Below are 26150 nucleotides of genomic sequence, written 5' to 3' on the forward strand. Positions count from 1 at the left end.
GAGGCGAGCGGCGCCCGGCGCCCTCCCACCCCCCGCCCCCTCCCGCCGCGCGGGACGGCCGCGCTCGCTGACGCGCCGCAAACTTTCCTGCCCCCGTGCCGAGCTGCGCCGATCTGCGCCTCGCCTCCGGCGCGGCGGGCGGCGGCTCCGGCGCGGCGGCACCGGTTGACACAGTAACCCCTCGGCGGCGCGCGGAGGGGCGCGCGGAGGGACCCGCTCCACCGCGCTGCCCTCCCTCCGCCGGGGGCCGCGGCGCCGTGCGGAGGCAGAGCCGCAGTGCCCCGCTCCGGCCGGTTCCGCGCTGTTTCCGCGGCGCCCTGAGGCAGCCGCTGCGCCTCCGGGCGCCTCAGCCGCGGGACAACATGAGCCAGGCGCAGACCTACGCCCCGCGGAAGAGCAGCTCTCCGGCGGCCGGCGCCCGGCGGAACGACAGCCAGGACTACCTGCTGCTCGACACGGAGCCGTGCGAGGAGAGCGCCCTGCCGCCCTACGCCTTCTACCCCGTGTGAGTCCCGCCGGCCGGTCGCGGCGGTCCCTTCCTCTCTCCTGCCCTGCGCGGTGCGGGGCGCCGGGCTCTGCGCTGACTCCCGCCGGACGGGGAAAGGCGGCGGCGGGACCCGCTGGTGAGGACTCGCTCGTCTTTCCTCGCCCTCCCCGGCAGGGGAGCGGGTGGCGGTGCTCGCGGGAGCCGCGCTAGCACCCCGTGGCCCGCAGGCGGAGGCCTCCTGCCGAGGCGCCGGCCGCGCCGCCGGCCCCGGGCCGAGGGAGGCGGTGGCAGCCGCGCCTCGCGGCGGAGCGCGTGCGGGAGGCGTCGGTTTTCCTTAGACCTGGCGAGGTCTGGTGGGTTTCGTATAGTTACAGAAATTGTAACTCCTGCGATCGGTTGGTCCCACGGAGAAGAGTGCGCGTTACAGGCGTGTTCATAAAACCGTAATCCTTTCGTTACTGCATTTTGTCAAAGTCGCGTAGCCTCGTGCAACTTCATTCTCTAGGTTTTGCCAAATATTTATGTAAAGTAGAGTGTAAGAACATACGCAATAAAAAGCAAATGAAAGATAAATTATAAAGGTTCCAGGAACCGCAATTTTTAACATTCAGGTCAAAATTGAATGTTGACAGTGTCCCTCTGGTTATGTGTTGTCAGCGTGACTTATGTAATTACCACTTGTTAATGCTTCTGAGGAGAAGCCATCCCGCAGAGGGAGAAAATGGGTATTAAGCAATGCAAGATGAGTCCTAAAATCTCAGGTGATTACCAGATGTCTACTTTCTTTTGGACAAATTGCATTTTTATCCAGTTATCAACCTCTTGTAGTTTTTGCTGTTTTATCTGTGAGGGACTTACCAGCCAACTACCTGGATACAGGGAAGGAATAAGGCTAAGGAAACTGGCAACACTCACAGTGTTTGATTCTTTATAAACTCAGTTAAGAATAACCAGCGTTTTCAGAATTCACTGCTGCATTGTTATTCCTAAGTGGCTTTGTAGAGTGCTAATGCAGTACACTCGTGTAGCTATAACAGCTCACCTTATTGCACATTGGACTCAGTCTCAAAATACATGAATGCATCTGTCTAATTAATGCTTTCCATAGAAAAACCTCATGATTGCTAGTTCAGAGATTAGTTCTGACTAGTGGACTTCAGCTGTGAACTAATGGGGAAATTCTGAAGTTCCTTTGCTGTGTACTCATTAAGAATCGTCGTGCAGCCATGAGGGGATACATCTTGCATAAGCGATTCAAAGCATCTCTTAAACCCTGCAAGGTTCGTGGAGTGCTGATATTTTCACGTCAGTAGTAAAAGCCTGTGCTGGTGACTCTTGGTCCAGCACAAGAGACATCGCCTCTCCCATCTCACAGTGGTGGTAAGGAAAGCCTACATCCTAGTCAAGTTGCTTTGTAGAACTGGGGTAGCACTAAATGCAGGAATTTATCTCCCATTACATCACATCAAGGCCTTAGATGACTGATTCTATAGGTCCAGGACCCTGGAGTCCCTCCCTGATGGGAAGTGTTTCTGTCAGTCTTTGAGAGAATAGACGGAAGCTACCTGGTATGTGTGGTGGGTATATGAGGAATGTGCCCCTTCTCAAATTTATATAATTGCTACTACAAAGGGTGCTTTAGTGGGCAGTGCTTGTTTTTCAGATGTGTGTTAGGCATGGGGAATCTCATTTGGGGCTTCTCTGGGTGTGGGAAGGAACCACTTCACAGGCACCTGTAGACAATGCCTAACAAGCAGCCACTTCAAGGACTTCTTTGGCTGGCAGGGATGAATGCAGTGAGTATAGGCTCCTCCAGGGTATGGTGATTACAAAGAACAGGTTTTGAATTGTCCTGCCTAAATTCCACCTATGTCATGTTTTATGTACATTTTGCAGATCTGTCTTTTCAGCCAGAAGTCATTAGTTTTACGAGTGGCCTTGAAGGGGCCAAAAACATAATCAGATGGCCCAGTGTATAGGATATACTGTTTCTAATCTTTGTCATCTACATGAAGTAAGGATACTTTACTTTAGTTGAAAATCCTCAAATGACCAGTATTTCCTGATGTTGTTATGGTAGAGAGTATTGTATGACTCTTACCTTGTATCTGTAGAGTCATAAGATTTCTGGAGTTCCTGAGGATACTGCCAATGAAGGGCATGTATTACCCTGACAGGTAAATTATGTAAAATCAGTATTTCATGTGCTGTGGATCTTACTGGACTCAATGTGTGTGCCTTATTTGTCTGTCCATACGTGGTTTGTCAGTGTTTATTCTTTAGCTACTTCTCCAGAAATGTGGCAGCTCAGGGAGCTGGTCATGCTGTCAGGTGTCATATTTTTCAGTGCAAGTCCTTGTATGAATCTTTGGTGCCCACTGAGTTATGAGTATAAACCATGGGGTCTGTGGGTCTGTCCATTGAGATAGAGCTATGTGACTCTTGGGATCGCATGGTACATCTGCGCTTCAATGCAAACACAAGAAAATAACCCTTACATCAACTGGTGTATTAATGTTTTGACTAAAGCTATTTACATTTCACTTAGAGAATTTCTTGGTATATCCAATTGCAAATGGTATTTTTTTCAAACTAACTGGAAAATGATAGGCATCATTTGCATGTGCAAAAATGCCCCAGGAAGATCTTGTGTGATGGTGATTGATGCAGAACAGTAATGCAGAGTACAACTGATGTCCAAAAAAAGCCGAAGTATACTGCCTTTTAAACACTACTGAGAGAGTAACGTGCTCACTGGTGTAATATAGCATGTGACTGTCACTTGAAAAGTAGTCTGATACCAAGGAATAATTTTCCTCAAGTGGTGATTTAGTGCTAATGCTGACGTTACTGCACGTGTTGTGGGTAGAACATGTTTTGCATGTGTTGTTTTGTGACTGCCTGTAGTGGTATAGTGGCTGGATTCTAAAATCTCATGGTTTAGCCCCAGCTGGCAACTAAGCACCATGCAGCCGCTTGCTCACTCCCCCATGGTGGGACAGGGGAGAGGATCGGAAGAGTGAAAGTGAGGAAATTCATGATTTGAGATAAAGACAGTTTAATAAGTAAAGCAAAAGCCACACACGCAAGCAAAGCAAAACAAGGAATCCATTCACCACTTCTCATTGGAAGATTTAAGAGAACTAGTTCTTATATTTGCAGCTAAAGCCCGCAGCCATCAAACTACTGCTTTAGTTCAATGGTGTTACTTGTGAGCCTTGCTATACACAGTCCCTTTATAACAGCAAATAATTGACTGTTTAATAAAAGACATCGAGTTTGCCTTTTTTTTTCCCCAGATGATTAATTTATTGTAAAATAGCGTGGTCATGTTAAAAGTCAGAATAATTGTTAAGCGCTCAACCCAGGTGGCTTGATGTTGCGTCAGTGAATTCAGCAGCGCTGATTGGGTTATTCTATTATGTTTAGGCTGAGACAGTACAGAGTGCTTAAATATTAAATTACCTGTAAATCGGAAAAACATTTGACATACTGACCTGTCAATGTTAACTGACTCTGTGAGTAGCAAGAGACTTGACAGACTTACATATTTGAGGCTTTCTTTGAGTTTCAGTACTCGTGCTTAACAACATGCATCATACCGGGTGAGTATGAATTCAGTACCACACTTTCTGAAGAACAGCTCTACTATGTCTGAGGTGGCTCCTGCCTTTATTGCAAAGACAACTTTGGCAATGTACCCTGGGCTCAGCAGCCATCCCAAACAGGGTCACGCAGTCTTTTGGCAGTAAGTGGACAGAAAGCTCTTACCTTTATTTGTGGTATGGTGCAAAATGCAATTCTAATTGGATTTCGTGCTGAAAAGTCTTGCTTTTCTTTAGAATTCAGAACCTTTGGTAGGAAAAACACACTTCAGGCTATCTGCAGAATTTGTAATTAAATGGTTTCCAAAAAATGAGGCTACTTTTTAAGAATTTAATCACTGTATATTAGAAATATGCAAGTAAACACTCTCTAGTAGTCCTCTTCCATCTAGCCGTGAAGTCTTGCCCCAGATATATCAAAAAATAATACATTGTGTCATACATGTCAGAAGATTGCCTCCTGAAATACAAAAATCTCGATACATGGGGTTTTTTTCCCCCTCTTGTGCAAGTATTTCATTGCCAAAGAGCCTGGTTTTGTGGTTTAAAACCAGGATAGAAAGTGCATTTTAAGGTCTAACCCCAAATCTGAGTGCTGATGTGCAGTGGGATTTGACAGTGCTAGTACTTGTATGTAAACTTCCTTGATGAAAAAATGTTGTTGAAGAACAGATTGTTAGCGTCCTAAGCTAGTAAGAATACACTAATTCAGTCAGACATCTGGTTATATTACTTATTTATACTTTGAAATATTTTACATTGTGAAAAATAAATGTATTTTCTGATACACGTGAGGAAGGATAATTATGTGTTAAAATGTCAGTCGTAAAGTACATGAGGCACACAAATTATCAGATGAAAACAGGGGAATAAAGGGTTCTGATGTGCATAACTGCCTTGAGGCGCAGATTATTCATGAGCTTTTGTGGTTTTCAGATCAAGTGTTTCTCAGCACTATCAAACCCAATACATACGTTAAAACCTTTTCTTTGTTAAACAATATGTTTAATAATTTCTTTCCTGCCTGCAATATAACAGTTTCTGCTATTGGCATAACATTTTTATCTCCAGCCTCAACTATCTTGCTTGAAATGACCTGTAAAATTACCTTCCAGACTCTTCATTAGACATAATCTCTTCAGGGAGTACTGTGCAATGTGGCAGCTGTGTTTCAGATTGCTACTGTCTTTGCTGAGATGCTATGTCCTCTGAAAACGCATTGCAATAGTTTTGTTGATAGCAAAAAGGTAGAAGAGTTAGTATGGAGGGGGGGTCATTTCCTTTTATAGCCTAGTGGATGGAACACTTTCCTATGAATTAGGACTAATGAATATACTTCCTACTGTGCACAGGAAAAAAGAAATTGTGTCTGGATCTCTCATACTCTGGGTGACTGAATTTAATTCCCGAAGTCTTGGGTAAAAGAACATCACCATTATTACCAAGCCCCAGAACATCCAGTTTTTAGTTCCTTCTGCATTTCCCACAGAACAGAATGCTTCACTTGGATCTAAAGATATGCTTAATGTTGAGTTCTACTTTTTTTTTCCCCTAAATACATTTTCTTTTTTATCTGAATGAAGAATAACAAATCAATATTTTGTTTTAAATCGAAAGGAAATATATTTATTTGGATATTCAGCCTGACAGGTTAATTAGTAAAAAAAAAAAATCATTTGTGTGGTCTGATGTTTCCTGCCTCATCAGAAATAAGGAAAAAAGAAACCATAACCATGTTTTTTGGGGGTAAGACATTCAATAAAGGTTTCTTTTTAAAAAGAGTGGCAAAGCAGGCCGACAGTATTTGTTTCACCTTGGAGAGCTGAGGTCTGTTGCTAGTGAGTACTGCGCCAGCTTGCCCATGCAGCGCAGTGCGTAAAGCGCACGGTGCTGGCCAGGGATGGGTGCCGGTTTGGTGGTCTTCAGTGTGCTCCATTCTGGCACTTCCTTGGAGCAGACTCAGTATTCCGTAGATGGAGTTTTATGCTTTGAAGCTGTTTGAAAAAACAGTAAGCTTGTGCACAAACTGGTACACAGTGTGAAAATTACCTCTCAAAGGCGAACTGAACCACCTGTGTTTGTTTTTGGTGAAGACCTGTGGGATTTGCTGGGTTTAGTTGTTAGCCACATTCGTATTCACTCTCTAATTTAACAGGGAACTTGCTTTGGTCAGCTACATTACCTGAAGGGTTTCCTATGCTAATGCTTCATAATTGATTTTGCTTGACCCACTGCAGTATTTCTGTAGGTTTATTTATACCCATTCGTAAGAAAATGGTGTATTTGTGGATCACTCTTACGTAGTTACCGAACAAATAAAAATCACCTCTCTGTGGGACCTAATTTTATAAAACTGGAAGCTTTCCATGTAAATATGTCATTTGTTAAATTTGCGTGAGGAAGGTGAAATAGTGATTAAGAAATGTGTGGGAAATATATGGCATACTTTTCACTGTAAATGTTAGTAACAAGTGTGTTCTTTCTCAAAAACCCTTCCAGCAGCATTTGCCACCACAGAAGCTGAAGGTTATAACAACTGGCACTTGAAGAATTCCTGCCAACTATCAGTATCCCCAAATAAAGGTGACTTGGCATGATGGGTCTACCTCATCATGCTGTGTTTAGACTTTCCAGCTCTGCAAACATAAGCAAAAGAAAATCTTGGCAGTTAAACTATATTCATCAAATTCTTTATAACTTGGTTTCATACCTCAGACTGTGATACAGTGCAAGGCAATGGCATAAAATGAATCTTACACACGTGTTTGCGCACATACTTGGGAGTGTAGACACTCGCACACAGAGCCTACTCAACAGGGTGCTTAAAGGATTTGTGTTGATAAGCAGTATTTAAATGTAAGTTTTGATAATTAAATGTGGACAAAAAGCTTAGTGATAATTAAATTACATGCCGTTTTCTCTGGAATGGATTAACGTTTTTATCTTGCAGTAGAATAGTTATTATTTGTTTAGCAGTGACAGCTTAAATGCATAATCAATATACTATTTTTAGCAAAATAAAAGTTATGGAATATAATGTGATGAAGACTAATTAAAGTCTGGGTGTATTTTCTGTGTCCATTTCTATACAACGACACTTTTCCATACCATTAATACAATTGACAGCACAGCTCTATTGTCCCCCCTAACCTAATATTGTCCCCCCCAAACCTAATGTTTGTCAATATTATTTAATTAAAAAAGCAAGCTTTGCACTAGGAATGAATTGCGAGGTTGGGTACAAGAACCCCAAGTAAGTGGAGTAGAAGAGGAACTGCATAACAAGAATTGTCATTTTAGGTGTGTTCTCAAAGCTATGAGGGAAGTGTGGATAGCTGGTTTTCTGCAAGAATTGAATGCAGTTTCCTTTTGCTTAAAAAAGTTACTAATTTGAAGAAAATGGTAGTGTGGTGGATGTGGATTTGCTGGGTGAAACCTTTGTTGTGAATCGGCCACTTTCTTTTAATGTGGAATAGTAGTGATGAAATCAAAATGATAAATAGTAATAATAATAGTAATTGTGAATCACCAAGAAGTAGATGTGACGCCTGCCTCTTCACTCAAACATTCCTTCAGTAGCACCCTTAGTCATACCACTGTTATTGTTCTCCCCTATGCATCATTAATTAAAAATGAAACCCAGCCCACTGCCAGCTCAGAAGATCATGACTGGAGTTCTTTTTTGCCCTTAGAGATTGGTTAAATACTGGGTTTGATGTCAGTATTTACCTTAGTGATGAGATTAAAGAACTGAGGGTTTTGAAAAATTATGTAGTATCTTTGAGGGCTTCCCATGCTGGTAGAAAGAAGGATCATGAACCAAAAGATCACGGTTGATGCAAATTGGATTTAAAAGTACCCTGGAAAACACTGTAGAGATCACAAGGTCTGGTGCTGCAGTACTAGCAATTTTACAGAATATTCAGAGTGGAGAATTTCCATGAAACTTTGCTGCTCTGTTACCAAATCTTGAATGAAACAGCACATCTCTTACAAATGGCACCTTATATTCTTTTGAGTTAAGTCCTGGTCTATTGAAGGTAGTGGGAGTTTTGCTGGGTAGCCAGGTGTTTATCAGGTTCGTGTTACTAATTGACCTCAGCTGTAAATGACCAGCAGCAGCAGTCCCTCCTGGCCATGTGCACACATAGCTGTTCCAACAGACTTAGGCTTGGCTCGGTTGTGGTATGCTAGTAATTGTGCACGTGGCAGGTTGTAATCCCTGCGCTGCACAGGAGAGATCATATATTTCTAATTAGGTGCTGGGTAATTGCTGCTAATAAGGGCAAACTACTGTGGAGCCAGTTGAATTGCTACTTTGAAAACAGAGGACCTTGATCTCACCATGACATGTAGGGACCCACCACGTGCAAGCAGGCAGTGCCTAACTCAGAGCTGGACAGCAAGTGGCCTGAGACCGAGGAGGTGTTGAAAAGACTTGGCAGTCACAGGCACCCTGCTTCCTCCTGAAATGTTATTTTTACGTGTCCTGATCAGCTTAACTAGCAAATAGGTAGGTGCCCAGCTGACTGGCAGGGTGGACTACAGTGCTGGTCTGTTGCCGCCCATCTCCTTCTGTCAGTGCTGGTCTTAGTTCAAAGGGACATTTGGTTGTGCTGATTTTCCTCCTGGCCCAGTCTGGGTTTCTCCTGTCGTGTACATGGACTGAATTTAGGAATGACTGGTTGGTTAGAAGTGCTTCAAAAGTGAAGATTCCCTCATCTTTGAGGAGCGATTTATGTTTTCTTTCTCTTCGGTAAGATTTTTGGCTGTGGTGTACATGTTCCAGCTGTTTTACATGTGATTTTCCTCCCCTTTTTTAGAACAGGTAGCCAGGTCAGACTGCTAAACTTTGTTAGCCCTACTCTGTCTACACGTCTTAGGCCTGCCAAGTGATAATAATCCAATACTTGGCACTTTTTGTAAGGCTCTTGAAGTGCCTTCCAAACAGACATGTTGCACACAGTCCAGCTGTCAGCCTTCCAGCCACTGGGTGCTTGGCAGCAGGGTGAGCGGTTCTTACAACAGCAGTGTTTTAAATCACGGATTGCATCAATTGAACACCTCTACAGCACCTGGCACATCGCAGGAGAAGGTAACAGCGGTACCACTGGTGTGAATCCAGGAATTACTTTTAACTGAGGTGCAACTTGTGGGAGGATGCTTTGGAAACTGGCATCGCTCGGAAGGTCTGTGCTGTTGGGACTCGTGCCGCGAATGTCATGATTACCATTTCTCTGCTAATCATGATGTGGGAAGGTGCCCTCCCTTCCCCATGGGCCCATGCGCATGCTGAGTCACGTGTAGCATGTTCATGAGTGGGGGCTTCTCAAGGGGATGATGTCTACTACGTCTGATCACTTAGCAGTGGGCTCCTGCATCCATCCCACGTGAAACAGCTGAGCGTGAGAGAGCTGTGTGTTGACTTGCAAACCCACAAATCCACAGGGAGCTTAGTGCTGTGAAAGATCCAGATATTAGTTAAAATAGTGGATTGTAGGGTTTTTTTTTTTTCCTAAGCATTTGCAGTATGTGCCAATGTTTGCAGTCACATTCTGTGAGTTTCTAACCATGTTTAGTGATTTATGTGGGATCAGAACCATACTAATGATTTTCTTTTTTGGGGGGAGTGGAGGGTAATCCTTTCAGAAAACACAGTGAGGGTCTTTAAGAACTGCTCCTAACCAACTCTTTTTCATGATCGAAGATGATAAAGCAATTTTCCCTTCTGTTTTGGAGTGCAATAATTGTTTTTCTATATTAGTTTAGTTCCACTCTGCTAATCTTTGTTTTTATGCATTATTTCCTTAAGCTAATTTAAAATTGCTTTCAATTTTCAAGTGTTTTTTTAAAATTTATTAATCAAATATCACATGTACTAGAAATTTCTAGTTTATTATCTGCACTTGCTAAGTTTGTTGGATTATTCATGAGTTGAAGATGTATTTCTTCTTTTTTCTTGCTGGATTTATTAATTTATAGTTAACTCCAGTAAACCTACTATGACCCAAATATATTAAGTAGAGAAAGACTTTGAAATGGTAATTTAAAGGTTATGGAAGTTTTATTTTGGGCACACATGGGAGAGGAGTCTTTTTAGAAGTTAATATAAATGTATATAATACTCGTGGCACTTAGTCAAATGGAAATCCCATGTTATGGGAAATCTTGAGCTTCTCTTAGGTCTGAAATGAAGGTCAAATCCATATGCTCATGGATCTGCCTGTACCATGTCCACTGCCTGGCTTTTGCTTTCCTCTGTCATGGTAGGAGCACATGGACTAGCTTGGTTGCTCAGAAGATTCAGGCTCTGTGTAGGATCAACATGCTCTACTGTACCAGGGAGGTGAAATTAAATTAACGCTGGTGCAGTGGGATACTTGAGGATGTTTGCAGTAGAACTTCTAAAATTTCTGTAGAGACATTTAAGTGCTCTCACTAAATTATCTGACAAATTAGATGCAAAGAACAGGCTGCAGGATGGCAACAATGATGCTTCCTCTCTGTAGCTCTTCTTTTCCCCCCTTTAAGAACAAGTTTCCTATTAACTTCTCAAGATAGTTTTTGAAGGCTGCTGCTTTCATAGCTTTATCAAGTGAGTCTCCCCTTAAAATGTACTATTTTGTTTTCATCTCTCTCTGTAGGTGTAGAAATCTGAACTGAAAAATGCAAGGGCCGTTAACAGAAGCTGGATCAAAGTGTGCTAGTGCTAACAAAAGTTAGTTGATACAGCATCATTTTCAGGTAGTGGCGATGGGTTGTGTCGTGGTTTAGCCCCAGCCAGCAACTAAGCCCCACGCAGCCTCTCACTCACTCCCCCATGGTGGGACGGGGGAGAGAATTGGAAGAGTAAAAGTGAGGAAACTCATGGGTTGAGATAAAGACAGTTTAATAAGTAAAGCAAAAGCCGCGCACACAAGCAAAGCAAGACAAGGAATTCATTCACCACTCCCCATGGGCAGGCAGGGGTTCAGCCATCTCCAGGGCAACAGGGCTCCATCACGCGTAATGGTTTCTTGGGAAGACAGACACCATCACTCCGAACGTTCCTCCACCGCCTCCTTCTTCTTCGTCCCAGCTTTATATACTGAGCATGACATTGTGTGGTATGGAATATCTCCTTGGCCAGCCTGGGTCAGCTGTCCCAGCTGTGTCCCCTTCCAGCTTCCCGTGCACCCCCAGCCTGCTCACTGCAGCCCAGCACGAGAAGCTGGACTGTCCTTGACTACTTAGCAACAACTCAAAACATCAGCACCTTATCAACATTTTCTCATCCCAAATCCAAAACATAGCCTCATGCTAGCTTCTATGAAGAAAATTAACTCTACCCTGGCTGAAACCAGGACAGGGTGGAATTTTCCAAGGATACTAGATATTTTGTATGGCCTCGCATTAGCGTTCTCACTTCAGGATCTTAAAAACTAAAACCACCCAACATCAACATCCCTGGAAAGTTTGGGCTGCAGTCCATGTTACTGTTCTGAGTCCCATGCAGGCTGGTGAGGGTGAGAGTCTGTGACAGCTTCTTGCTGGCCAGGAAAGGCTAAGGAGTTGCAGCAACATGGCAGATACTGTGGAGGAGGAATAGCCATGTCTTGAACTGACATCTAAGCAACAAATAAAACAAGCAAAAATTAGAGTAGAAGTTTCTGAAGTTAATGGTCTATTCTGTTTAAAACATTTTGTAGAGCACTGCTGACAAAAAAGTCAGCAATAGCAGTATCTCCAGAAGGTCTGCGGAATGAACACTGTCTACGGTACAAAGCGGTAGAAATTAACGTTCTCCACTTTTCTTCAGAAAAGAATTTTAGAGGATTAAGTCAGAGAGCTATTTAATCATTTAGCAACATCTGATGTGAGGTAGGTAAACAGCAACTGATGTGATAGTGAAATTTTAGCACTGCTTTGTATGATGAAATAATAATGATCTTACCTAACAAGTTGATATATAAAATATATACTGGGATTTCTTACCCCACAGCCACTTCCAGCCTAAAATCAGCAACAGCGTTAATACATAACAGGAAGGGAAACTTAAAAAAGATTCTGGGCAGGGATTTACAGAGACAGCCAGGCTAATGCTGCTAGTCTTACAGAGATGTCTGAGGATCTTCAGTGACCTGAGGTTTCTACGTTATGGATTTTTACATCAAATCTGACAAACAGCAGAAATTTCCCTAGTTATCAGTGAGAGCATTGACAGCACCTTGGGAGGAAAGAACATCCTTTGTGGATTAACCAGCTCCAGTTTGTGCAGGATTTGTGACATGTCTCCGTGAATCAATGAGGAAGGTGCTGGTACAAGGGTAGCAGCACTGCTGGGTGTCTGTGTGCCTTTTCTGACCTCTGGCTGTGACACGACTGACTTACTCCCAACATGCAAATCTTGACATCTGGGCCAGGAAAGGCTTGGGGGTACATAGCGAGGGGGAGGGGAAGTAGGGGGACTCACTGGGGGGGATGTGGTGCAGTTCCTATCTGGATTTCCTTTTCATTAAAATCCAAGTAATGGGTGGGAGGGCTGGTGCATGTCCAGATATCATATCCAGGAGGACTCCTAGTGTTGATGATGTATGAACAACTACTGGTTGCTTCACGTTCTCGAGTTCATGAGTTCCTGGTTTCATGAGTCTTGAACTTCTAGGCCAGGTCCTAGGGGTTGCATATTGTGGGTCAAGCATAGTAGGATTGACAGAAACTCCACATCCATCCATGGTTTGGTTTCAAATCGTATATCCTTTAGCAAAAATATCAGGAACTTTACCATCTTCTTTGGCTTTTGATTTAGACATGGGATTTGAGGTTGGAAGGTGGAAATCCTGCTGGTACCTGCTTTCATCTTTGTGGTGATCTTCAGACTTAGTGGAAGGCTGCTGCTGGGGTGGTAGGAATGGCAACAAATGTAGGCGAGACCGAAGGGTTTGTCTGAAATGAAGCATCCAGCCGGACCTCGTGGTCTGGGCTCCTTCTGTCGTGTGTGAAAGGGACAGGCCCCTTCAGGGGCTGGTTCATCAGATCTGTTTCGGAACTGGGTGAATCACACTGGTGACTAAAATATTGTACTGATGAATAGCAAATTTATATCCCACAACACGCAGATGCGCTACCACTAACTTTAGGGGGATTTGTGGTCATACGGCTGTGGAGAATATTATCCTCAGTCTTCAATATCCCTGAATGTATATTTTGCCCTGTGTTCCACTGTTTGTGTTGTAGTATATATCAGTAATTGATAGCTTAAATATGGAGGAAAAGATGATGTATTTCAGGAACAGAATATAGAAGTGAGAAATATGTGATATATGGTGAAAACCAGCATATAATTCTTTAACTAAGGCTAAATTTTGACATGGATAAATATGGGTGTTTTTTCTGACCTTTGGCTATTGAACTACACAAAATTTAGATTGATTTAATTTTTTGAGACAAAATTTTGACATGATTAGGAGGGATTTTTTGCATGTTAATTATCTGCACTGCATTAGGGAACAGAGGCAGGAAGAAGAACATGATATATAGATCCTAACAGCTTTATCTTTTACCAAAAGTGTTTGTCCTGAACTTAGGCAACAGGTCATTAGTTGAATGTGTTCAGTGATACCCACTGCAGTATTTGCAATAATGGGATGATATAGTTTGGCAGAATAATTGACCAGACTTCGTCCTTAAGAATGATTTGAGACTTTCAGTTGTGAGGTGTGGGCTTTTAAACTTCTGAACTGTTAGCATCGATGTAGCAAGCTGTTTTTCCATCACTTACTATCCTATGGGAAACTGAAAATTAGAGATCCCATTGAAGTTCTGAATAAGTTAGCATGACCCCATTTGGCACAACCTGGGAATCTCTTTATAGTCTTGGCTGAAGAGTAGGGTCACCTTACCTCTTACTCTGCTTAGTAACCCCTGGGCTCAAGACTGAGACACAAGGTGGAAGAGAACAAGAAATCATCTATTGCTGCTATGCGTACCTGAAAGTATCCATTCTGAGAATGTATGAGGCAGTAAATACCAAGTTATGACTGCTAAATACCTTACAAAAAAAAAAGGCAAGGTGGTAAAAATGATGTAACTGGAAGGAATGTTTCAAAAGAATGTAGAAAGTTAGGGATGTACAAAAGAAGAGTGACTTTTTTGCCACCTGTCTCCATTCATCAATCAATATCTTCCTAAAAATTCAAGCTCAATTCCAGAAAACAGCAAAGCCAGCTGAAGCTGCTGTACATTCTCATGCCTGGAACTGGACATGACAGAGTGGCGGAGAGGGACTGTGAAACTATTTTCATGACACTTTTCATATGCAGTGTCTGGAGAAATGGTGTGTTGACTAGACTAGCTTTATATCCCAGAGATTATTTCTGCATGAGAGCATGACTCTCTGTTCCTCACTCTTCTACACTTACCGCTGCTCCAGAAAGTGCGTAGTATAACACTTACAAGAGGATCATGGGGAAAAAACTTCTACATAAACAAAAATGGTAAGTAGAACTTTGCAAGTGCTTCTTTTTTCTCTTACCAGCCCTTGTTCAGAGGTGTTACCTTATAGACTTGGCAAAACAGAACAGTCTAATTTTTCCAATAGAGCATATATATGAATGGTGTGTTCCCATTTTCCCAAGTCCTGTGTAAAAGTGAAAGCTGAGTAAGTTTGGAATTTCTCTTCACGTGAAATGTTACTGTTTTCAAATCTGTTTTCATGGTTAAAAAAGTTACAATTTACATTTTTTTTTGACAAATGAGTCCTGACAACATTGTTCTCCGCAAAATTCACCATTTACTTTTTGATCCAAAGTGTTTCAATATGTCTGAAATAAAATGTTTAACTTTGGCTTGTTGAAGCCACCCTAAATCACACGTGAGTCAGTTCAACATTAGTTGCTTTTGTTTCCCTTCCCTGGCTGACTTTATAGAGGACAGTTTCAGCTCTCTGCTGAACTTTCCCATAATAATGCATACGTGACGTGCCTCCATTGGCAGGCAGCAGCATTCAGAGTGTATCAGCGTGTTTGTGTTTGGCCGATGGCATTCTTGGGAGACCAGACCAGGTGGGCAGTTGTGACCAAAACTACGACTCCAACTCCCTTCATTAGGAAAATGCAGTTAATTGTTCTGTGGAGCTGATGCAAAGTGGTACATTTCAGACGAGTTACAAAGCAACCCTACAAATGCCTTCTTTCTCTCCACAATTTTAAGGTTTGGACCTAAGTAACACAACCTCCCCTTCTCCCCTTCATTTTAATGTATTTGGTTAAAATCTGGTACGTGAAGTTAGACAAGCAAGAAGAATTCCTGTTAAAAGTTTTTGCTTTTCCGGACTTGTATGCGCCACTGGATAAATGAAAAAGCTGCTTTGATTCTCATTTTTCCTGATTTAGTTTATTTCTCCAGCAGAAGAGTTTCCTTCCATTCCAAAGAACTGATTCCGTATGGGTCTTAACTCTGCTAGCGTACATGCAATTTCACACAAAAGAAGTGCCTTAATATTGTTATTCTGTTTTGATTCACCAAATTCTCTGGATGTTAGTGTTAACTGATAAAGGATGAAGTTTATGTAACTAAAAGTTTTAATTAAATTATAGTTCTTCTATAGAGTATGTTGCAAAACCAGTATAGTTTGATAATAAGAAGAACTAAGAAAGAACTGGTTGTGGTTAGTATTTACTATTGCACCACGATGTCAGTGCTCCACAATCTGTGTTTATGTGTCAGTTTGAATAAATACCCCTTAGGAAGATTTCTCATTTCTTTATTTCACCGTAGTGAATTATTTAGCAGTAAGGTACATTTGTGGGGTGTCAAAGACCGAGTGGCAAGACCTGTTTCATCTTGGGCAGAAGAGAAATCTCAATCCACAGTTGCTACGTCCCAGAAAAATGTCAGCAAGCTGAAACTATTCTATCTGTTCCTTGGGTTTCTTCTTGAAGACAAAAGTCTCAAGGTCTACTCACTGTATTATGAAACTTTATTTTTCCACTCTGAAAGTGAACCTCTTAATTTTCATTTAGATCTAATAACAGTCTTTGTCAAGTGGTTGTAAAAGCGTCCCTATGTTGTTCTATTATTATTGTCACCTAAGTGGACAGCTACAACAACTAATGATACTGTCAAATATACTAGCTCAGGGATTTCTTCTGTTCTGTGGGATCAAAGGCAACACGGTGTTCAGTGAATGCCAGGGCTTTTTACTCTCTTTTGAGGGGTGCAGGAGGCAGAAGGTTTTTTAAATTTTATCAATGTCAGAGGAAAATATTCTGCAGTTATGAAGTATCAGTAACTGTTAAAGGTCTCATTTTATGTCTTTGATCTATCAAATCAGATCTCTGTTTTACATTGTGCCATGTAATGGAATCGTTATTACATCTCAGATCTGAGAAAGGCAAATGATCTTTTCCTGCTGGAATTTTGTGTGTGACTTGCCACCAATTCTCTTTTCACTGAAAGTGTCCCTGAGGTCAAGGTAGCAAGTACTTTATTTGTGCATAGCAGGGAACAATAAATATCATCATTGTTTCTTTATTCTTACAAAGTAATGACTTTTTAATAACAGTAATTTACAGTTTTTAGAATTACAGCAAAGTAATTACTTTTTTTACATTGTTTTTCCGTTTGTCTAAGCACACATTGAAATGCTAAGCACTTCTGCAGTGACTCTTCTTTACCCTGAAGTTATATTGTGCTGATTTTTAGTGGAATTTCCTTTTTTTTTGGATGCAGAATGTATATTTTTTCAGCCTACATTGCAGCAGAGAGTGGGTAACATCTACAGAAATAACTCTGCTTACTCTTTGTTTTAATGGAATTATGTTTCATGCTTTCTATCTGGTCTTACCCAGAAGAAAAAGTAAAACCACTCAGCTGTTCTTTCTGTGGAATACCACTTTGTATTTTAGGCACTTTTAATGTAAATTTTATCATATTGCCTTGCTGCTTCTTCCATTTATCAAAGAATCATAGAATAGTTTGGGTTGGAAGGGACCTTTAAAGGTCATCTAGTCCAACCCACTGCAGTGAGCAGCGACATCTTCAACTAGATCAAGTTGCTCAGAGCCCCATCCAACCTGACCTGGAATGTTTCCAGGGATGGGGCATCTACCACCGCTCTGGGCAACCTGTGCCAGGGTTTTACCACCCTCGTTGTCAAAAATTTCTTCCTTCTATCTAGTCTGAATCTGCCCTCTTTTAGTTTAAAACCATTACCCCTTGTCCTATCGCTACAGGCCCTGATAAGAAGTCTGTCCCCATCTTTCTTCTAAGCCCCCTTTAAGCACTGGAAGGCTGCAAGAAGGTCTTCCCGGGGCCTTCTCTTTTTCCAGGCTGAACAACCCCAACTCTCTCAGCCTGTCTTCAGAGGAGAGGTGTTCCATCCCTCTGATCATTTCTGCGGCCCTCCTCTGGACCTGCTCCAAGAGGTCCATGTCTTTCCTGTGCTGAGGACTCCAGAGCTGGACACAGGATTCCAGGTCAGGTCTCCCCAGAGTGGAGTAGACGGACAGAATCATCTCCCTCGACCTGCTGGCTGTTCTGCTTTTGATGTAGCCCAGAAGACGGTTGGCCTTGTGGGCTGCGAGCGCACATTACTGGCTCATGTCCAACTTTTCATCCACCAGTACCCCCAAGTCTTTCTCGACAGGGCTGCTCTCAATCGCTTCATCCCGCAGCCTGTACTGATAAGTGAGGCTTGTCCCGACCCATGTGCAGGACCCTGCCCTTGGCCTTGTTGAACCTCATGAGGTTCACAGAGGCCCATTCCTCAAGCTTGTCCAGAGCCCTCTCGATGGCATCCCGTCCCTCGGGGATGTCAACTGCACCACTCAGCTTGGTGTCATCTGGAAACTTGCTGAGGGAGCACTCAATCCCACTCTCTATGTCATTGATGAAGACACTGAAGAGTACTGGTCCCAGTATAGACCCCTGCGGGACACCGCTTATCACTGATCTCCATCTGGACATCGATCCATTAACTGCTACTCTCTGGATGCCACCATTCAACCAATTCCTCATCTATCCCACAGTCCACCCATCAAATCCCTGTCTGTCCAATTTAGAGAGGATGTTGTGGGGGACCATGTCAAAGGCCTTATAGAAGTCTAGATAGACAACATCCATAGCTCTTCCTTTGTCCACTGATGTGGTCACTCCATCCTAGAAGGCCACTAGGTTTGTCAGGTAGGACTTGCCCTTGGTGAAGCCATGCTGGCTGTCTTCAATCACCTCCCTGTCCTCTATGTGCCTTAGCATAGCTTCTAGAGGGACCTGCTCCATGATCTTCCCAGGCACAGAGGTGAGACTGATAGGTCGGTAGTTCCCAGGGTCCTCCTTGCTACCTTTTTTAAAAATGGGTGCAATATGACCCTTTTTCCAGTCACCAGGGACTTCACCTGACTGCCAGGACTTTTCAAATGTCATGGAGAGTGTCTTGGCAACTACATCAGCCCATTCCTTCAGGTCTCTGGGATGCATCTTATCAGGTCCCATAGACTTGTGCATGTTCAGGTTCCTCAGGTGGTCTCAGACCTGATCTTCTCATGCAGTGGGAGGGATTCTGCTCCTCCAGTCCCTGTCTTGCAGTCCGTTCCCTCAAGAGGTGTGTGCCAGTGAAGACTGAGGCAAAGAAGTTGTTGAGTACCACAGTCTTCCCCTCACCCATTGTTACCAGTTTCCCAGTCTTGCTCATTAAGGGGGGTACGCTTTCTTTGACCTTTGTCTTCTGGCTGCCATACCTATAGAAGCCCTTCTTATTTTTTGCATCCCTTGCCAAGTTCACCTCCAGCCATGCCTCGGCCTTCCTGACCGCATCCCAACACAACCAGGCAGCGTCCCTGTATTCATCCCAGGATACCTGTCCCTGCTTCCACTGCCTGTGCATTTCCTTCTTGCCCTTTAGTTTGCCCAGCCAGTCTCAACTCAGCCATGCTGGTCTCTTGTCTTCCTTTCCTGATTTCTTACACTTGGGGATCGAAAGCTCTTGTGCTCTGTGGAAGGTGTCCTTAAAGACCTGCCAGCTCTGTTCTGCTCCCTTGTCCCTGAGGGCAGTTTCCCAAGGGGTCCTACTGACTAACGCCCTGAAGATCTGGAAGATTGCTTTCCTAAAATTCAGGGTCCTGACTTTACTCTTTGCCTGCCCCATATCTCTCAGGACTGAGAACTCCACCTGTGCATGATCCCTGCAGCCCAGGCTGCCTCCAATCTTGATGTCACCAATTAGCTCACTTGTGTTGGTGACTAAAAGGTTCAGTATGGCATCCCCTCTGGTAGGGGTGTCTATTACCTGGCATAGGAAGTTATCCTCCAGCACTCCAGGAGTCTCCTGGATTGCCTACAGCTCACTGTGCTACTTTTCCAGCAGATGTTGGGGTGGTTGAAATCCCCCAGCAGTACGAGAGCCTGCCAGCCTCTTGTAGCTGGTGTGAGAAGGCTTCGTCAATAGACTCCCCTGGGTCAGGTGGCCTGCAGCAGACACCAACCACAAGGTTCCCTTTGTTGCCTTGGTCTCTGATGCTTATCCATAAGCTTTTGACCTGCTCGTGGCTGTTCTTCAGAGACAGCTCTTCACAGTCTATCTGTTTCTTGATGTATAGGGCAATGTCTGTCTTTAATTAGCTATACATAACATTTACATAATGAAAATGTCTCTTTCCTAACATAGATGGAGGAAGAGTATAGATAGGTGCATTTAATTCTTTTCCCACAAGCAGGAGAGGGGAAAGTCTCCTGTATTGGAACTAGAATTATTGTGGAAGTCTTTGTTTTATCCAGGAAGGAAAAACTGATTTAGATTTATTGTTTTCCTTGAACTTGTTAAAAAAGAGAGTTGCTCGTTAGCGTCCATGTTTCTTCATTCATTGACTTATAAATGAAGCTTTTCTGGGAAGTTTTCATTGTGTAGAAATACTTGGTTAGACCAGCATTTGTATTAGCTGATGGACACATTTCATTGTGTTACAGAATATAATGAATGGAGAAATGGATAAACATGTTAAGGTCCTCAATCAGTGAAATGTGACTCCTAGAATAATCATACGTGCCACCTTTTTGGAATTCTGTCTGATGTATTATTGCGTATCTGTTTTATGGGAGACACAATTCTCTCTAGGCTAATTGCTGTCATTAGCACAGTTATATATTCTTCTGTTTTTTTGCCAAGCGTGGATGACTAATTGTCCTTCTTCCTTGGGTGATGAGCAGAACGTGTACATGCTGCTTCTGCAGTAGGGAGTTCTCTGTCACCAAACCCTAGTCACTTATTCCAACAGGTTCTCCTGTTGCTGTTTAGTTTTCAGACACTTAAAAGACCTTTAGTGCTTTTTTCCTTACTCTAAGTAGTCCTAACATTGTCAGTTGTCATTTCCCTAATCAGTTGTTTACATGTCTTTCATTACATATCAGTTCCTTTCGTATCCATTCCTTTTTATCCACAGTTGCATCCGTTCATAACTTACCATATTAGTCTAGTTCTCCTTCAATCATGTGAGACATTTAGCATGGAGGATGCATGGTATTGAAGTCCATATTTTTCTCTGATCCTTATTTTATTGGCAATTTTCTTCAGTTCAGAGCCCTCACCCATGACAGGTCAAGATCAATGAGAAGTACAAGGGAGGATATCTGGAAAGTTACTGTATTTTAAAAAATAATAGGATCTGAATAATATTTCAGCATGAAGAACTCTGAATTTAGGGACCATACTTAGAAATTTATGCTATTTGATAAGGTCTTAGGATTGTTATATTTCATATCTGCAGTTCTCTGACAAGATCAGACACACTTATCGTCAATGGTAGTGATGAGTGGATTAGATTGATTTCAGCTACAATTGATGTTAGTAGGCAGATTTTCAAGAAATACATAGCGACTGAATGGATCTCCTGAGGGTAAAAGAATTACTCAGTTTTTGGTTACAATCCAGAATCTGACAAATATGATTAAAGCACAATTTATTCCTGTCTTGGAGTGTTAGTTCAGTGCTGACTGGAGGGCATGCTGATCTGCCATGTCCCTGCTACAGGCTCGCTGGTTTGTATTGTACACTATAGGTTTTACAGGTAAATCATGCAGGTATATTTCCCCTCATTCAGTTAATCAATTTTTATTTTCTTCCACTCTATTCTATCTTTACCTGCTTTGCAGGTAGAAATATTGGGGTGATTTTGGTTGCCACACTGTTTCCTGTCTAGAATTCATACTTTGTAACTTGATGGTTTTTTATTGTCAGCTCCGTGCTATAGAGGATAAGAACTTTTCGACCAAGGATCTTAATTTTTATGAATGTTTTTCTTAAAAGATGCCCAGTAGTCTGATTTTAGGACAAACAAGAAAAAGGTGTGAATAGCTAAACTTAATAAAGGTTTACAAAAACATAATGGAATGTCTTATTTAGACTTTTTACCTTTGGCAGCATTTCTCTCACCAAGTGGCACTGGAGGCAGCTAGCTGAAATGCCATCTTGTTAAGGCATTTTACATTACTTTTATAATCCTTTTCATAATCCTCTCCAGCTCTTCAGTTGGAGATGATTTTTTTTTTTGTTTCTCTGACATTTTTGCTGATACCATACCCTATTGCCTGGACCTACAACTCTGTGTAATAAACTGTGCTAAAGGTAATGGTGAAAAATGGGTCTGACTCATGCCAGAAGTAATTCATACCACTAGAACAGGGAAAAAGAAGAAAGGGCAACCTTCTGAGTTCTGTCTGAATTCTGTGCCAGTGTTTCACCCTGTGCTTGCATCTCCCCATGCATTTCTTGGATTGCTGTATTACAGTTGGATTTAGATACATTCAATGACTGGTGTGAGCTCACTAAACTGTACTGTGTGATATAGGTTTGTTTTCCCTCCTTTTATAAATATAGGCATCCACTCACACATGTTCCCTTTTTTCCCCTTTTTGAAAATAGATGGCGTTAAATGGAATTAAAGGAATTTACACCTTGTTATTAAATAATCAAGGCACTAAGAGCTCAGCAGAGCTCTTGGCAGCACTGGCAGAGGCTTGTGTTATCTCGTCAGCATAGCATCACGTTCCGCCTCATCTGCTGAAGAGTTCTGTGAGTAGATGGCAGCTGGACCTTACATGGGCATGAATGGTGTGGAAGCAGTCAGTTCTTTCTTCTCTCTCCCCGTCACAGAGCACCCCCGAGGGAAGCTGCAGCTTCTGAGCTAAGGAAATGTAGGGCACTGCTGCCAGGATGCACTTCGGTGGGGTTACCGAAAGATGCAGAGAGGGGCAGGGAGAAGATGGGATCATGTCTCTGTCCCACAGGTACATAGAAGGGGTGGCCAAGCTAGCCAGCCTTGTGGGATGCAAAGCAAGGGTTATTTTGCATCTTGTACATAGAGAACTTTTTTGTCTGGGTTAGTTTTTGAAACATGATGTTAGCCAGCACATGCCAGTTCACATCGTTTAAAGGCTTGGACAGTTTGAGCATGAGCTTTGGGATAGTCGAGGTGTCCTAACATTGCACCTTTTAAATACAAGCCTACAGAAGCTCTGAAGTGGAAAGGCTTCTCAGTGCAGGAGCACCCCCTCCTTATTGCAGTAATCTGTCTAAGTGCCGTGCTCTAGCACATGGCAGGTGATTGCACACGTAAGCAAAGCAGTTGAGCCAGAATCTGGCATTTTCAAACAAGGCCCTACAGAGCTAAAGACACAACATTTGCTGTTTGAGCTGAAATCTATTGTCTGGGAAGAAGACTCTTGGGTTTTCATGTTGACCAGGCATAAAGTTGGGAAGGGAGAAGCTAAGAGTCCTCACCAGTGTTGTCACAGATGGGTCTTGTTTGCAAGCCTGAAATCAGTTTTACTTCCTCTGTTTCAGTGTATACTGGCTAATATTTTTATACTCTGTTTCTGTTGCCAAACACAATGTTATCTGTACAACTCTCCAGGATATTACGGCTAGGAAAAGATACTGCTCTGTAGAGCTCACCTCCTGCTGGTAGGTCATGACATTAATAAAGCAGTTAAATACTGTTTAAAAACTGGAAAATAAACATATGTTGAAGCGGTTGGCAACTGAAGCATGAGAGATGCAGCTTGTGAACTTCTATAAGAGAAACATGGTAACTGTGGTACTGCAGTACTGAAGATGCAATCCAGCAGAATGCCATAAAATCCATCCTGACAAAAGTGACAGCAGCTTTATAATGCCAGTGTGAAAGTGGAGGGGCCACGGTTGTCTATCTGGTTTGCCCAGTTTCTTTGTTCTGCTTAATCACAGATGCCAGCTAGAGAGATTTTTGTGTCTGGGGAGGCAAAACCCCCGGCCTGGGAAGGGGGCAGGCAGTCTTGCAGAAGCTGCTGCCTCTTCGGAGGCTCTCTCTGGGAATGGGTGCTCCCTTCAAACAGAATAGTGATTAATTTCTGACCAGCAAAGCATGAAGAACTGTTGTTAGAAGTTAAAAATGAGAGGACTATAAGGTACGCGACAGCTATTGGTTTGTTTTGACAAATGTGATAATATGTGCTTAAATCACAGCTCTGGAACCTTCTTTTGCTTTGAATTTATCTGTACACAAAAGGTGTAGGGAGCAGTGGAAATAATATGAAAATGTAAATTATCTAAGCCTACCCGTAAGGTTGAACACACATTTAAGACTCCTCCAATTCAGGAGGCACTTGGCTTGTGATTAAATCTTAGAGGTTTGAATGGAACTAAAGTGTATTCTTAAGTGAAAGCCGCAGAGCTTCTTTTATGAACTTAGACTTTAGCTGCAGAAGAGGAAATGGAAAGAGCCCATTCAGATATTTTATTACTTTTATGCTCCTACAAAAATATTTATTTCTAGTTTCACATGTGTGGTATTTTCATTGTACAGAGCTTAAAGAAAAAGCTAGTTTTAAATTAAAACAGTTATTTTAATATATTTTCCTAGTGTGTACTTTACATCACATTCCTGAACAGGATTCTGGCATTCTGTGCTTTTAAATCATTCAACTTGTGCTGATATTTATTTTATGTTTTTTTACACTGGGGAGCAATAAATTCAGTTTTCTGTAGTATTTATTTGAATATTAATCAGCCAATTAATCGAGTTCATAATAATATGAGTTATAAATTTTGCAAGACACAAAAATTTAAGTTCTGGTATTTAACATCAGCGAACAGTGCTCATATGATATGTTAGAAGGATGGGTAGTCAAAGAGGTATTATACATATATTGAACTAACCTGTTTCTGTATGTGGATTTTATAAAGCATGTTATAAGGCTTTAAAGCACTTGTCAGTTTTGCAAATTTAAAAGGGTATAAAAACACTTATGAGTTTTCATATTTTCATAGAGATTGAAAAATTATTTGGCACAGATGAGCGGTAGGTCTTTATCAGCTAAGAGGTTCTATTAGCTGTAAGATATTAGAATGAGAATTAATTTAACACAGATGCTTTCTTTTTGCTACCTGAGACCATTTAAACATGTCGGCACTGAGCAGTGGTGTTAACTGACAGCAGAGTCGATGGAGAGAATCACAATGTTTCACGCCTAGTCAAAGAGCAAGAATTTGAAAACAGGACTGCTGACTACAGGACAGAATCGGCCACTCATTTAATTTAGAAGAGCAAACGAAGGTACTTAAGCACTAAAACCCAAACCTAAATATATCTGAGGAAGTGTTTAAAGCTATAGAATGTATCTTGGCTGTAGTCAAGGTGCTGAAGAATCTACTGCTAGAACTTTAGCAGTTCTCACAGCAGACAGACAGTGAAGATGGAAACACAAGTGCTATAGTTTTATAGCTCTCCTGAAGTAGCCCTGAAATTTGTGTTTTGTGTTACACAGAAGTAAGATTCAGCTTAATTTAGCCATGTAGCATCTCTTCAGTTTATTTATTGTGGGTGAGATGGGTTTGACCAAGTATTGCTGTACTTAAATAAGACTTTCTTTTGTGGTTATAAAACATGTGAGATATTTTCTGCACTACTCCAGATATTTACCAGTTGTCTTGTCATTGTGTAGGCTGAAATTCTAATTACCTGGATGACTTTCATCCTTGCTGATTAAACTGCCTTGTGTGTATGTGTACGTTGTGGGGGGGTATCTTGTTTTGATTTGAGAACCTTAACAATTTGCATTTTTAGGAATTAAGTATGACTGGATGATTTGTAATTTGCAAAACTGAAAAAAAATAACCTTACTGTGATCCACTTTCTCTAATGACAATTTAGACATCTTTATGGTTATCTTTACAGTTCCTATCGATTTACAGAAACAATTCCTTAGGATAGTGGTACAGGCAATGTCATAAATACAATTGAGAGACAGATAAATACTATGGTGATAAGGGGGCTTTATGCATGCCAACATAATTGGGGAAAGATCAGTGGTTTTCTAACAGCTTACACCATCTGGAGATCACGCTTAATTGTGACATTGGTTGGGGGAAGGGAGCAGTGTTTGAACAAATTTTATACGGATGGACAACATTAAAAAACATTTTATTTGAAAACCAAATTATTATGAATTTAAAAAAGCCATTTTTGCACACATGTAAAGCCCCCCAAGTAGTACATCTGTTTTAAAATTACAAAGATTAGTCTGATTATGGATGTTCATGTTGTAACATCACTTTTAGAACAAGGCAAATATTGTATTGGCATTTGTAACTACTGTTAAAATAAATGCCTTTGAATTTGTATCTGACATCATTGGGTTTATAAGATTTCAAATTTTGAGAGTTACAGATGAATTTGCTAAAGTGAACTTCAAGGTTTGATAATGTTACTGTGTGTGATCATGGCAGTATTTTTTTGTGTGCATTCTGTCAAAATTTATACTGAATCTGAAAATTATATCTACTGATGTGTCAGCAATTCAGTACTCAGCTGAATTTTTTCAGTTACAAGTAATAACTGTAAAGGAGAGTTAATGATGACCTTCAAGTGTGAACACTGAAACATTTTCCATTTTGAAGTTACATCTCAAGATGTACACTTACAAGCTTTCATTAAGGATTTCTGTACTGTAAGTTGATCTAAATTTGATTTTGGGGGTTTCTGAACCAGCTAGTAGTCATTATTTGTTTTTTTACAATAGGTGAAGTTTTTCAACTCAGGGCAAATGGA

At 41.8% G+C, this 26150-nt stretch overlaps 1 protein-coding gene across 1 annotated transcript in view; it reads left to right on the top strand.

Moving 5' to 3' along the window:
- Positions 1–261: 261 nt before the first annotated feature.
- The window catches only part of TRPC6 (transient receptor potential cation channel subfamily C member 6), a gene marked incomplete at its 3' end in the record, with an annotated part of 110653 nt that continues 84764 nt past the window's right edge, over positions 262–26150 (top strand). The window contains exon 1 of the mRNA XM_082014106.1: positions 262–505. Within this exon, the coding sequence (XP_081870232.1) occupies positions 363–505 (143 nt within the window). The 5' untranslated portion in view covers positions 262–362. The remainder of the gene's footprint in view (positions 506–26150) is intronic.

Source organism: Phaethon aethereus (assembly GCF_964289735.1).
Source record: "Phaethon aethereus genome assembly, chromosome: 1".
Lineage (NCBI taxonomy): Eukaryota > Metazoa > Chordata > Aves > Phaethontiformes > Phaethontidae > Phaethon > Phaethon aethereus.